Source organism: Petromyzon marinus, assembly GCF_048934315.1.
Source record: "Petromyzon marinus isolate PM22_M1 ecotype Great Lakes invasive population chromosome 84 unlocalized genomic scaffold, UKy_Petmar_22M1.pri1.0 chr84_unloc.3, whole genome shotgun sequence".
Taxonomy (NCBI): domain Eukaryota; kingdom Metazoa; phylum Chordata; class Hyperoartia; order Petromyzontiformes; family Petromyzontidae; genus Petromyzon; species Petromyzon marinus.
Window position 1 is genome coordinate 893,956 of NW_027422640.1, and position 13,895 is coordinate 907,850.

Here is a 13,895-nt window from a genome sequence, read left to right on the forward strand (position 1 = left end):
TTCTGGCTACACCAGGTCACCAGGTTGTCAGCTTCCCACCTATAGTCAGACTCATCCCCACCAGAGATCAGCCCAATGAGGGTGGTGTCGTCCGCCAATTTCAAGAGTTTGACGGACAGATGATTGGAGGTGCAGGTGTTGGTATACAGGGAGAAGAGCAGTGGGGAAAGGACGCAGCCCTGAGGAGTTCCGGTGCTGAAGGACCTGAAGTCAGAGACTTGTGTTCCCAGCTTAACGCACTGCTTCCTGTCAGACAGGAAGTCTGTGAACCACCTGCAGGTAGAGTAGGGCACGTTCATCTGGAAGAGCTTGTCCTGAAGCAGGGCAGGGATGATGGTGTTAAAGGCAGAGCTGAAGTCCACAAACAGGATCCTAGCGTAGGATGCTGGGGCGTCAAGATGCTGTAGGGTGAAGTGGAGGGCCATGTTAACTGCGTCGTCCACAGACCTGTTGGCTCTGTAGGCAAACTGAAGGGGGTCCAGGAGAGAGTCTGTGATGGCTTTGAGGTGTGCCAGGACCAGGCGCTCAAAATACTTCATTACCACAGATGTAAGGGCGACCGGTCTGTAATCATTTAGTCCTGTTGGCCTTAGCTTTTTGGGCACAGGGATGATGGTGGAGGACTTGAGACATGCTGGTACATGGCATGTCTCCAGGGAGGTGTTAAAGATGTTGGTGAACACCGGAGACAGCTGGTCAGCGCAGTGCCTGAGGGTGGCTGGAGAGACAGAGTCTGGCCCGGCTGCTTTGCGTGGATTCTGCCTCTTGAAAAGTCTATTAACTTCTCCCTCCTGAAAGGAGAGAGTCGTCTCTGTAGTATGGGTGGGGGATGGGGCCTCTTGGGTGGGAAGGGGTGGTTCAGGACAGTCCAATTGTCTTTCAAATCTGCAGTAGAACTCGTTCAAGTCGTTGGCTAGGCCGGAGTCGTTAGTGGTGTGGGGGGCTCTGGGTTTGTAGTTTATGATCTGCCTGAGCCCTCTCCAGACAGAAGCAGAGTCGTTAGTAGAGAACTGGTGTTTTAGTCTCTCTGAGTACAGTCGTTTAGCCTCTCTCATCACTTTGCTAAACCTGTTCTTCGACTCCTTGAATCTGTCTCTATCCCCACTCCTAAACGCTTCCTCCTTCTCCAACCTCAAGCGTCTGAGCTTTGCTGAGAACCAGGGCTTGTTGTTGTTAAAGTTCACCCTGGTACGTGTTGGGATACAGCAGTCCTCACAGAAGCTGATGAAGGACGTCACAGCCTCTGTGAGTTCATCCAGACTATTGGTAGCAGTCGTGAACATATCCCAGTCAGTACAGTCTAAGCACGCCCGCAAATCTTCCACAGCCTCACTGGTCCACTGTTTAGATGTCCTCACAACAGGTTTACAGAGTTTTAGTTTCTACCTGTATGCAGGAATCAGGTGGACCATGGCATGGTCAGAGTGTCCTAGTGCTGCTCGGGGGATGGCGTGGTAGGCTCTACTGACTGTAGTGTAGCAGTGATCCAGAGTGTTCCCTTCTCTGGTTAGGCATTTAATGAATTGTATGTATTTGGGGAGTTCGTGGCTGAGATGACCTTTGTTAAAGTCGCCAAGTACGATAACCAACTAATCTGGATTTGCTCGCTCCACACTCAGAATCTGATCGGCGAGCATGCGTTGGGCCTCTTTAACCTGAGGACACGGCGGCAAATAAACTCCGACTAAAATGAGCGACGCGAACTCGCGAGGCGAGTAAAACGGTTTACAGGTTATAAAAATGGATTCAAGGAGTGAAGAACAATGTTGCAGAATCACTGTGACATCTACACACCAGCCACTGTTAATGTAAAAACAAATACCACCGCCTTTCGTCTTGCCGGAGAGTGCTATGTCACGATCCGATCTTACAAGATGGAATCCTGCTAGTTGTAGCGAAGTGTCCGGAATCAAATCACACAGCCATGTCTCCGTGAAGCACTAAACAGAAGATGAAAGAAAGTCTTTGTTTTTTACCATCAGTAGCTGAAGTTCATCCATTTTGTTGTACAGTGAACACACGTTGGAGAGGAAAAAGCTCGGAAGCACTGTTCGGATCCCGCATCTGCGTAGCCGTACAAGAGCCCCCGACCGTTTACCCCTTGGGCGGCGTTTCGCTGCTTGAGCAAAGCCTAGCGCGGCATTGACTAGAATGCCTACTAATTCTGCCGCTGGAAGCAGAAACGTAGGAATTAAATCCACAGGAGTTGTTTCCCTGATATTTAAAAGTTCGTCTCTTGTTAGAGAACTCAGAAAATCTTGGCAAAACACTGAATTGACAGACAAAACAAGACAAAACAGGGCGCGCCGACCGGCTGAGGCTACCATCATCGGCGCCATATTCTCACCAGCACGGGTGTGATGAACAGCAGGCCCCTCTCACCAGCACGGGTGTGCTGAACAGCAGGCCCCTCTCACCAGCACTGGTGTGCTGAACAGCAGGCCTCTCTCACCAGCACAGGTGTGATGAACAGCAGGCCTCTCTCACCAGCACGGGTGTGCTGAACAGCAGGCCCCTCTCACCAGCACGGGTGTGTTGAACAGCAGGCCCCTCTCACCAGCACGGGTGTGATGAACAGCAGGCCTCTCTCACCAGCACGGGTGTGTTGAACAGCAGGCCCCTCTCACCAGCACGGATGTGATGAACAGCAGGCCTCTCTCACCAGCACGGGTGTGTTGAACAGCAGGCCTCTCTCACCAGCACGGGTGTGCTGAACAGCAGGCCCCTCTCACCAGCACGGGTGTGTTGAGCAGCAGGCCCCTCTCACCAGCACGGGTGTGATGAACAGCAGGCCTCTCTCACCAGCACGGGTGTGTTGAACAGCAGGCCTCTCTCACCAGCACGGGTGTGCTGAACAGCAGGCCCCTCTCACCAGCACGGGTGTGATGAACAACAGGCCCCTCTCACCAGCACAGGTGTGCTGAACAACAGGCCCCTCTCACCAGCACGGGTGTGATGAACAGCAGGCCCCTCTCACCAGCACAGGTGATCAAGCAAAACAAGACAAAACTGGACAAAACAGGGCGCACCAACCGGCCGAGGCTGCCATCATCGGCGCCACCCACCACAGCAGCTACAGAGACAGGTGATAGGTAATGGGTGTTAATCTTAGTTGTAAAGCATAAAAGAGACAAAGATCCCTCAAGTGGCCCATACAAACTGTTGGGGAAAAGGAAGCCAGTGACAGAGAACAAACACACACAACTACACTGCACTTTAGAACACAAAAACAATCTCCCCGTGGAACCTGCATACACTTTTGAGGCAAGTGCTGATCGCAATTCCCTGACTAGCACCGTCCTTGGCTGTCTTTCTCTCCCCATTGCTGATGTTTACACACCATACCAGGTACTCATTTAAGGCTGAGTCACCCTAGGGGAGTTCCAGGAGCAGATTTTTATCACTCACCACTGATTATGTTACCAGATATTGAACCCAGATCACTTCGTTCGTAGTGGAATGTGCCAACGACTTTCCCACCATTCCCATAAAGGCATAAAAATATGCGATGAAAGACACTCATATACACACACAGACATGTACACACACAAACGTACACAATGTACATATAAACTCACGTACTCCTACACATGTACAAGTACAGCCTTTGGTCACTCCACTGCTGGATAAAGCACTTCCACACCATGCAGGTCTTGGGGGTTATTTGACCAGACATCACCACTCTTGTCAGTGTGGGTTGGGGTAGAGCATAGAGATGAATGTTGTTCCATTGCCATAACGCACCTCTGCAGGCTACAACACCTGTTCTTATGCATGTTAGTCTTGGGTAGAAGCACCATCCAGGCTCGAGCCTATTTAGATTTTCAGATTTTTTTTTTAGATCCTACATGTACACTCTCAAATATTAATATACACACACTTAGTTTCAGTTTCATTTTTCAGTTTAATTTATTTGGTATAGCCCTGTGAGCCGTTTGGCTCTTAAATCGGGTGCAACCGCAACGAAACAAAAAACAAAAACATGAACAAGAAAACATCTTAAAGTGACTTGCACATGTACATATACACTAATATCCATATACACGAATACTTGCACATTACTACACACTCACACACACTTATACACACCCCTGTTTGAGTCTGCAGTTTTAATGTGACAGTATTTTTTTACATTAAAATGAATGCAAGCAATCGTCATATAATAAGGATTCACATTCATGAAGCGCAATTCGGCCAGTGATCTGAGTGCACCATGGACAAATTAGTTAATATACGCATGTGCAGGGAGTCCCAGGTTTACGGAAATCCGAATTTACAGAAATGCTCCCATGAATCGTGTAATAAAACTCAACGTGTGGAAATGTTAGCGGTAGTTACATAAGTACAACTAGTACAGCACGTTGAGGTTGCGGTCGTCTCCTGCGGAGCGAGGCTTAAGCCCCGCCTCAACCAAAACGCCGCCTTCACCGAGCCCGAGCTTCACAGGATTAAGGTATTTTTTTATATCATTACGTAATTATTTTCCTTAGGTAGCATTACGTAATTGCTTGTTGTCTATGCTTAGAACTATACATCCCCATGTTTATATTGCTGGTTTGAATTTTAAGTTTATTTCATGAGTTATTTACTTTAGTTCCTGTGTGTGTGTAGGTTTGTAGACGAGGAGTGGTAGTGTCGTGATTAGCGCGACGCTGCGCTATGAACCCGGCGACCTGGGTTCGATTCCCGCTCACGGCCAACACCGGTGCCAATTATCTGAACCGGACCTGGGCCTCCCTCTAGATCGACTCGGCCTCAAATGAGTACCTGGTGCGGTGTGTAAACATCACTGGGGAGACAAAGGCGGTCGGGCGTGGTGCTGGCCACCCACCCCCTCGTGTGCCGTTCTGGCCTTCATACAGTAGGTGCTCGCTAACAGCACTTGCCCCTACAGTCTGTTAAGGCTACACGGGGGATCTTTGTTTTTTTTGTAGAGGAGGTCTTGCAAAACAAGACCCTTGTAAACACAAACACGTTTCAGATTATAAAGGTACAGTGCAGTATAAATGAATAGATGATTGTGAGTAAATATTTGTGAATGCCACAAATATCATATGCTTCTGTGTTATACATGAAACAATGAGCAGCTTTGCTCATGAACGTGTGTGCTGTGGTCACGTGCACCGCCATTGTGAGTGTCCCTCACTCACCGCGTGTTTGACTCCGCGGTTCCCGTGGGCTCAGTGAGTCAGCGCTGTCCCTTCTCCCGTCCACCCGGGTTTAGGTTGAGTCTCAACGAGATCAGAGACAGCGGCCTCCGACTTTTAGCGGACGGGATGTTGGGAAGAGAAGGGAGTTTGGAGACGTTAGCGTGAGTGTCCTGATGCACACACACACATATAAGCACACCTAAACAAATATACACACACATATTCATAATAAAGGTTTTTGGGTTAGATCGCGTTTATTTATAAATGTGTCGTAACCCTCCACCACCCGACACGGCCAATCAGCAAAAAAAGTGTCACGTTAACAAAAGACAAATAATTCACTAATTTAGCCCACCGGTGTGTTGAAGAGTGAATCCACATTTACAGTTTGAGTACGACGTTTCGCTGGTAAATACATCCAGCATCATCGGGCAATTCGCCAGAATGGTAAAGCCCTCGCTTGCTCCCGGTTTTATATAGAGCAGCAGGGTGACGTCATCACTTAACTCATATCAGGTGCAGTGATTAGAGGCAGAGGGGGGGGGGGTATTGTAATTATATAATCGATTAGTAATCAGTCATTGGTTATGATTAGTAATGAGTTGTAGATTAGTAATTCTTTAAATCAAAATGTAATGTGTATTATTTAATAATACGCTTCCAGGCTGCACTAAGCCGGTAGCTGTCAGAGCGATTAAAGTTATTCTTGTTCCTCTCAATTTCAATGGATTCTCTAATTAGTCTTTGCCAGTAATAATTAGTTCTACACACCACTGCAACATTGTCAAAATCAATTGCGTGTCCTTGTTGACAAGCATGTTCTGTCACTGCCGACAGTTGTGTTTGAGATAATTTAATATTTCTCTGATGTTCTTTTAGTCTTACGCTGATGTTACGTCCCGTCTGCCCAATGTAGTAGCTGCCACATGAACAATTAATCCGATATACACCTTCTGTTGATAGTTTAGGTAATGCGTCTTTAGTGCAAGATACTAATTTTTGAATTTTGTGTACTGTACCAAATCTTACTGTAATGTTTTGCTTTTGCAAAACACGAGCTAATTTGTCAGTTACTCCTGAGATATATGGACTTTTTATTGTTTTAACAATCTGGTCGCTTTCAGCAGTATTGCTTTGTGATCGTGATTTGGCATTCAGTGTTCTGTTAATTTGAGCATTATTGTAGCCATTCTGTCGTAGTGCGTCTTTAACGTGTTTAATCTCTCTCACTAGACTCTCACCATCTGACACTGTTTAGCCCGATGTATGAGCGTCTTGATAAGAGAGGATTTCTGAGCTGGATGATGATGTGATTCTGCATTCAGATAGGCACCAGTGTGCGTTTGCTTTCTGTAAACGCTGTGTTATTTTACCGTTTAGGCCATGTCCAAGCAAAATATCTAGGAATGGGAGTGTGTTATTCACCTCCATTTCCATGGTGAACTGGATGGCCGGGTTTTGTGCATTGAGATGATTTAGAAAATCATTAAGTGTATCTTTACCATGTGGCCAGACAACCAAAGTGTCATCCACATACCTAAACCAAAAGGATGGTTTTAATGTGCTCGAGGCAAGTGCTCTTATTTCAAAGTTTTCCATGTACAAATTTGCTATAGCAGGGGATAAAGGAGAACCCATTGCTGCTCCTTCCTTTTGTTTAAAGAAATCCCCTCTCCATAAGAAGTAAGTGTTATTTAAACAATGGCCAGCAAGTTTCGGAATATCTTTTGGTAAACCGGTATTCTTTACTAGTGTATCAAGTAATTTAAGCGATTCGTCCACTGGAACCTTAGTGAATAGAGAAATCACATCAAAACTTACCAGAATATCATCAGGAGTAAGTTTAATATCGTTAATCACATTCACAAGATGTTCTGAATTTTTTATGAATGAAGATGTCTTACCGATGTAGGGCTGTATTTGTTTGGTTATATATTTTGCTAATTGATATGTGGCAGAGCCAATTGTACTGACTATGGGTCGTAATGGGATGCCGATTTTATGAATCTTTGGTAGCCCATAGAGTCTAGGTGGTTTTGAGGCCCTTGGCTTAATTAGGTATTGCTCATTTTTAGGGATTAATGAATTTGCAATTATTGCAGTGGTCTTACGTTCTAAAGTATTAGTTGGATCTATTAAATAATACACATTACATTTTGATTTAAAGAATTACTAATCTACAACTCATTACTAATCATAACCAATGACTGATTACTAATCGATTATATAATTACAATACCCCCCCCTCCGCCTCTAATCACTGCACCTGATATGAGTTAAGTGATGACGTCACCCTGCTGCTCTATATAAAACCGGGAGCAAGCGAGGGCTTTACCATTCTGGCGAATTGCCCGATGATGCTGGATGTATTTACCAGCGAAACGTCGTACTCAAACTGTAAATGTGGATTCACTCTTCAACACACCGGTGGGCTAAAGTAGTGAATTATTTGTCTTTGTCAACGTGACACTTTTTTTGCTGATTGGCCGTGTCGGGTGGTGGAGGGTTACGACACATTTATAAATAAACACGATCTAACCCAAAAACCTTTATTATGAATAATATTGGTCGCGAAAGCCTACGTGTTAAACATACACACACATACAGACACAAAACACAAAGATACTCAGTATAACATAATAATGTTGTATTTTAACGTCTATTATAACTTTGTTTTTATGCACTCGTCAAATAAGTTATTAGCCACACTTATTACAGCACTTTTAACCACTATTAACAATACAATTACAATTATCACATTACCTACTATAACCAATGATATTGTTTCAAATTATATTATGGTAATACAGTAGATCGTCGATTATCCGGCAGTCAGAATTTCAAAAGCACCAGATAATCGCATCATTATTTAAAATGGCTTATTTTTGCATATTCTTAAATAAGATTATATTTTTAGGTGCTCTGTATATTTAGTGTTATTAAATAGTTTGCGAAATAAAAATCGCTTAACTAAATATACAAAGACAAAATGAATATTCTGCTGTAAAAAGTTACTATTTACTGTACCGCACTCACCACTCCAAAATCGAAGACTCTGCATGGGGTGATGTGCGTACTAGGATATTGTTCAACAACCTGTGTTTGACAACAACTTGTGTTTGACAACTTGTTTTTGAGAACAACTTGTGTTTGACAACAACAACTTGTGTTTGACAACAACTTGTGTTTGACAACAACAACTTGTGTTTGACAATCGTCAGACTGATTCAGATCGGTGCTCTGGCGATCGCCGAATTGCACGCAATTTTCGGCGGACCGCGCTGTATATTTTCAGTTTCTATGACTAGTTATTAGTCATGAAAAATGTATATAAGTGCAGTATTTTCATTGTTTAAGTTGTTGTATGTAGTGTATAATGTACTGTATATATTATTTGACGTGGAAATGGGAGGATCTTCTGAGGAAATTAGGAATGAGAGGATATGGGAAGAGTTGTAGTGGAAATGCCGATATGCAGGCCATGTGCTAAGTTACCTTGTGCTCAGACCGTTGCCACTGGGGGTGTCCTTTCAATTACATTGTGATGAGATGATCAATTAAACGCTTTCAGATGTAACCGCTTATAGGATGATGCAATATCGAAAATAAATCATGAGTATTTGATCTATATATACATACACAGAGATTCTACAGAGAGCCTTTAGCAGACTTTTCGGTCATAACCTGTTCGGGAACACCTAATTAAGACCAGAACGGCACATGAGGGGTTGGGAGGCCAGCACCACACTCAGCCAACTGATGTTTACTTACTACACCAGGTAGTAATTTAAGGCTGAGTCGACCTAGGTGAGGTCCACGGCCGTTTTAGATATTCATCAATGAAGTTAGCCATGAGCGGCAATCGAACCAGGTTTGTGGCTCACTGTGCTAACCACTGCACCACTACTTCCCATGCGCATGCACACAAATATGCATGCACTATGATACACAAGTACCAACATGCGCAGATATGGACTAACGCAAATATACACATAGTAGACATTCACACACATCACGTTAAACCCAAAAACCTAAACAGCAGTTGCTATTTGCAAGCTCCTATTAAACTTGACATGAGGTGAATTTGTGCACAGCCTCCACAAACACGACCCTCAACCACTGTCCCATCAACCACCACCACCACCCCTCACCATCCCCCACTCTGTACCCAGACATTCCACCCATCCCCTCTGCCCCGACTAACCACCTCTTCTCTTCCTGCAGTCTGTATCAGTGTTCACTGACGGACAAGTCGGGTTCCTCTCTCAGTGTCATCCTCAAGGCGAACACAGGATTGAAGATTCTCGAGTAAGCTTTGCTGTTCGTTTCTCACATGTGTTCTGTTCACAAACTGTGCCGATTATTGGTGCAACACGTCGTGAAGTAAACATTTAAATGTGAACACATTTTATCTTGCTGTCCTGCTTAATCGAGTCCACTTTCAAAATGTTTTACTGTAATCTTAACACATTTGTTTAATTTAACACATAGGCTAAAGCAATTTTCATACTGTTAGCAGATACATTAATTAATTGTAAACATCTCCCTGTGTTCCTCGATGAAAATGTACTTGTGTGATCCTCTGTTGTAACTTTGTGTTTCTATAAACACAAACACTTTTCATATTAAAAGGTACAGTGCAGTATAATTGAATGGATGATCGTGAGTAAACTGATGTTTGTGAATGCCACCTATTATATATAAAATGTTTAACACAGAAGCATGAAACAATGAGCATCTTTGCTCATGAACGTGTGTGCTCTGGTCACGTGCACCGCCATTCTGAGTGTCCCTCACTCGCCGCGTGTTTGACTCCGTGGTTACCATGGGCTCATTAAGTCAGCGCTGTCCCTTCTCCCGTCCACCCGGGTTTAGGCTGAGTGGCAACAAGATCGGAGACAGCGGCCTCCGACTTTTGGCGGACGGGATGTTGGGGAGAGAAGGGAGTTTGGAGACGTTAGAGTGAGTAATGTCCTGATGCACCCACACTTATATATAAGTACACCTAAACAAATATATACACACATATAGACACAAAACACAAAGATACTCAGTACAGCATAATAATGTTTTATTTTAACGTCTATTATAACTTGCTGTTTTTATGCACTCGTCAATTAAGTTATTAACCACACGTATTACAGCACTTTTAACCACTATTAAATAACAATACAATTACAATTGTCACATTACCTACTCTAACCAATGATATTGTTTCAAATTATGCTAATATTATGTTAATACAATATTATGTTAAGACAGCAGATCATCGATTATCTGGCAGCCGTTTTTTAAAAAACACCAGATAATCACATTATTAAAAATGGATTATGTTTGCATATTCTTGAATAAGATTATATTTTTAGGTGTTCTGTATATATTTAGTGTCATTAAATAGTTTGCGATGTAAAAATCGCTTCAATAAATATACAAAGACAAAATGAATATCCTGCTGTAAAAAGTGACTATTTACTGTACCGCACTCACCACTCCAATATCGAAGACTCTGCATGGGGTGATGTGCATACTACGCTCTTGTTAAACAACTTGTGTTTGACAATAACTTGTGTTTGACAATAACTTGTGTTTGTCAATCGTTGGACTGATTCAGCCTTCAGACCGGTGCTCTGGTGAATGCCGAATTGCACTCAATTTTCGCCAGATCGCACTTTATATTTTCTGTTTCTATGATTGTAGTTGTTAGTCATGAAACATTTATATATGTGCATTATTTTAATTATTTAAGTTGTTGTATGTAGTGTTTAATGTACTGTATATATTATTTGACACGGAAATAAAGCATAGCTACTTGTTTTGTCACGCACATGGTGCCGATCGCCGGACTGGTACAGCCTTTGGAGCGGTTTCACCGGATGTTGGAAGCCAGATCGGCATGCTCTGGATATAATCAATGATTATCTGTATTTAACGGCATAGATTACAATTAAGAATTTTATATAATGGCTGCAATCTTGACATAATTGCCCACCCACACGTTTACATTAATAACACCACAACCTAACTCTTATTAAAGCCATAAATCACCAATGGCTCTTATATGCCAGCCCTATACATTTGAACATTATTTTAACCTTACCAAATATACAGTTTAAACCAGCCTTTGCCTCGTGATGCGTAGCGTGGACATCTGTGAAAAAGAGCTTTTCAGCTTTTCGGATTCTCCATTCTTAATATTCAGATTTTGGCTCCTCTGCCTATATCTAGTGTCCTTTCATGGACAAACGCGATTTTTAATACAACATATTGCAGACCTCGCCAAATGCGGTGGGTTACATTCCTGTAAAATGCCATTTTGGACAAAGCCGCATTAAACAAATAGACAAATAGGGTTGCGTTCCTGGGTCCGAAATTATTACTCCCTCTGTTTAGCTGATTCTATGAGATTTCCACCCTTATTGTACTAAAAGATGTTGAGTTGCTCTCAATATCTTGTGTGTGTACACTTTTTATTTTCCAGTTTCACCTCACTCAGTGCCTCTTCTCTCCCTGTAGTCTGCAGTACTGCTCACTTACGGACAAATCGATCCCAGCTCTTCATGACATCATAATCACCAACAAAGCATTGAGGGAGCTCAGGTAAGTTAAGCTGCTCGTGTCTCATACGCGCTCTGACTGCTACAGACAAAACAACTTATATTCGTCAGTAACACTGTGGCGTTAGCAGAATAAAACATGGAAAAGGCAACGTTTTGTGCAAAGGACCTTGACAGCACGTTTGTGTGCTATCAACATGAGCCATTGCCAGAAGTGGGATTAGTAGTGGAGTGTACTCCAGTGCATTTAATATTCATTATCAGACCAAGGAGCATGACCAAACGACTGGGAATGTGCCTGATCTTAAATCTGCAAGATAAGCATGTTAAAGGCTGTATAGTGCTTAGATGGGTGACCACCGCACATAACCACAGGCGTTATAGGCAGCAGAGCTAAGTTGCGGGCAACAGACTGCAGTGTGCAGCACAATCCACCATTGGACAGTACTACGATCCTAGATCTGCAGTACCTGCCATCACAGACTTGCCATGACCTGCATGGTGAAGTATTGTAAAGCAGCTCTCATGGCATGGGGAGACCTTCATCCAGAATGGTTGTTGTGGGGGCTGCATGGGTCTTGAACTGTGAGGAGCTGCCTGAGTCTCCGTGTGAACCCATGTTAGCGTGAACCTCTCTCTGTTGCAGGGTGGATGTCAATGACTTCAGTGAGGAGGGGAAGAAGGAGCTGAGGAGCAAATGGATTCACAGAGGAAGCCTGCATTTGTAGATTTAAGCGGAGAAGCGACGCTGGCCCTGCAACAGACGGAGCTGCCCCACGTGCAACTCGCACAGCAGCCCGGCGCATTTCACCTCAACAGCTCCTATCACCGGCACCGACTCTGAGCCTGACTGAGACGACAATGAGCGGGGAGCTTTCTCTCTCTGTGAACCCCACACAAAGCCAAGGGTGAACGTGGCTCCGAGATTCTGATGAGCGTGGTGATTCCGATGATGTGTAACTGTATTTATGAATGTTGTGTAGGGAATCGATGTTGGGGCTCGTGGGGGAGGGGTGGCAGGGGAAATGCGGAGGGTTGCGAGGCAGGGGGTGATTTTCAATGGTCTGGCAGCTCACCTGTTATGTCACGTAGCTACAAACATTTTCATAAATGTTGCATTTGTCACAATGCCATACACACCATACAAATCGTACACCTAATATGTTTTGCTCATAACTTGCCCATTGCTTTCATCTTCATTCTTGTGTCAACTCACTTTAAATATCTTCTTTGTTATTGTGTGAACTCACGTTCAAATACACCAATTTTTTAAAATATCACCTTCCTATTATTACATTACTTATTTTCACTTACAGCGTTTGTGACTGCAGGATTTCATATTATTTGCCACCCGGGTAAAACTGCATGGCCGGGAGTCGGAGCCATTCCCTCTACACCTTCGGGTGCGACAGGCATGTCCTCTGGCTCCCACATTAATTTACATCTATTTTTACCACGTACTTCCTGAAGCCTTCTATCTGCTACAGCTACAATGGGAGGCTGAGGAATGCCCAGGTGTGGTCAAGGGATGGCTCCCTATTGCCGATGATCTGGTAATTGCTGCTTACTCAGAGGAGGAGTTGAAGGCGCTGCTGCTGAACCTTCAGTTTTCCGCTAAGAGGTGAGGCCTTACCATCAGCCCCACCAAAACTAAGCACCTGCCTGGGTATTTTGTACCATCGGACACTCCCAATTGGTGATAGGGCAGTTGTGGAGAGAGTGGAGAGTTTCCCATACCTGGGCAGTGTATTCATGATTGGCTCCGGTTAACCAGCAGAAGTCTCACTCCGAATCATTCGTGCAGCATTATCTTTCATCGGTTGCATAATGCTGTGTGGAAGCTACCTGGTCTGTCGCTCTGAACGAATTCTGAGGTCTTCTCGGCCACATTCATTTGCCCAATTTTCTATGCTTTCAAAACGTAGAGAAGAGATGGTACAGGAGGATGTGGAGCTGAGTGGACTTGCCGATGACTGGTACCAGCGGTGTCAAGATCAGCCTCTGTGGCAGAGGCTCTTGAATGACGATACTGGGCAGTTGGAGGCAGTCGCCCTCCAATAATAACGGAGAGGGGGAGGAGCGACGCTCACAACAACGAGCAGAGCGCCGGGTGGCTAAAGCAGAATAAGTTGGCACAGTAGGGGGCACAGGTGGTGTTTCGGCCACTCATCTCAGTCAGTCGACCCGTGGC

General features: G+C 44.2%; 1 protein-coding gene across 6 annotated transcripts in view; it reads left to right on the forward strand.

Annotated features, from left to right (window-relative positions):
- Positions 1-12,984, forward strand: part of LOC116937958 (NACHT, LRR and PYD domains-containing protein 3-like) — a 30,962-nt gene extending 17,978 nt beyond the window's left edge. For 3 of the 6 annotated variants that reach the window (XM_032945123.2, XM_076059136.1, XM_032945121.2), the window contains 5 exons: positions 5,225-5,311; positions 9,375-9,458; positions 10,026-10,112; positions 11,664-11,747; positions 12,351-12,984. In XM_032945123.2, coding sequence (XP_032801014.2) covers positions 5,225-5,311; positions 9,375-9,458; positions 10,026-10,112; positions 11,664-11,747; positions 12,351-12,432 — 424 coding nt within the window. In that variant the 3' untranslated portion in view covers positions 12,433-12,984. The other 3 variants (XM_032945122.2, XR_004402095.2, XM_032945124.2) reach the window with 3 other exon arrangements.
- Positions 12,985-13,895: the final 911 nt, after the last annotated feature.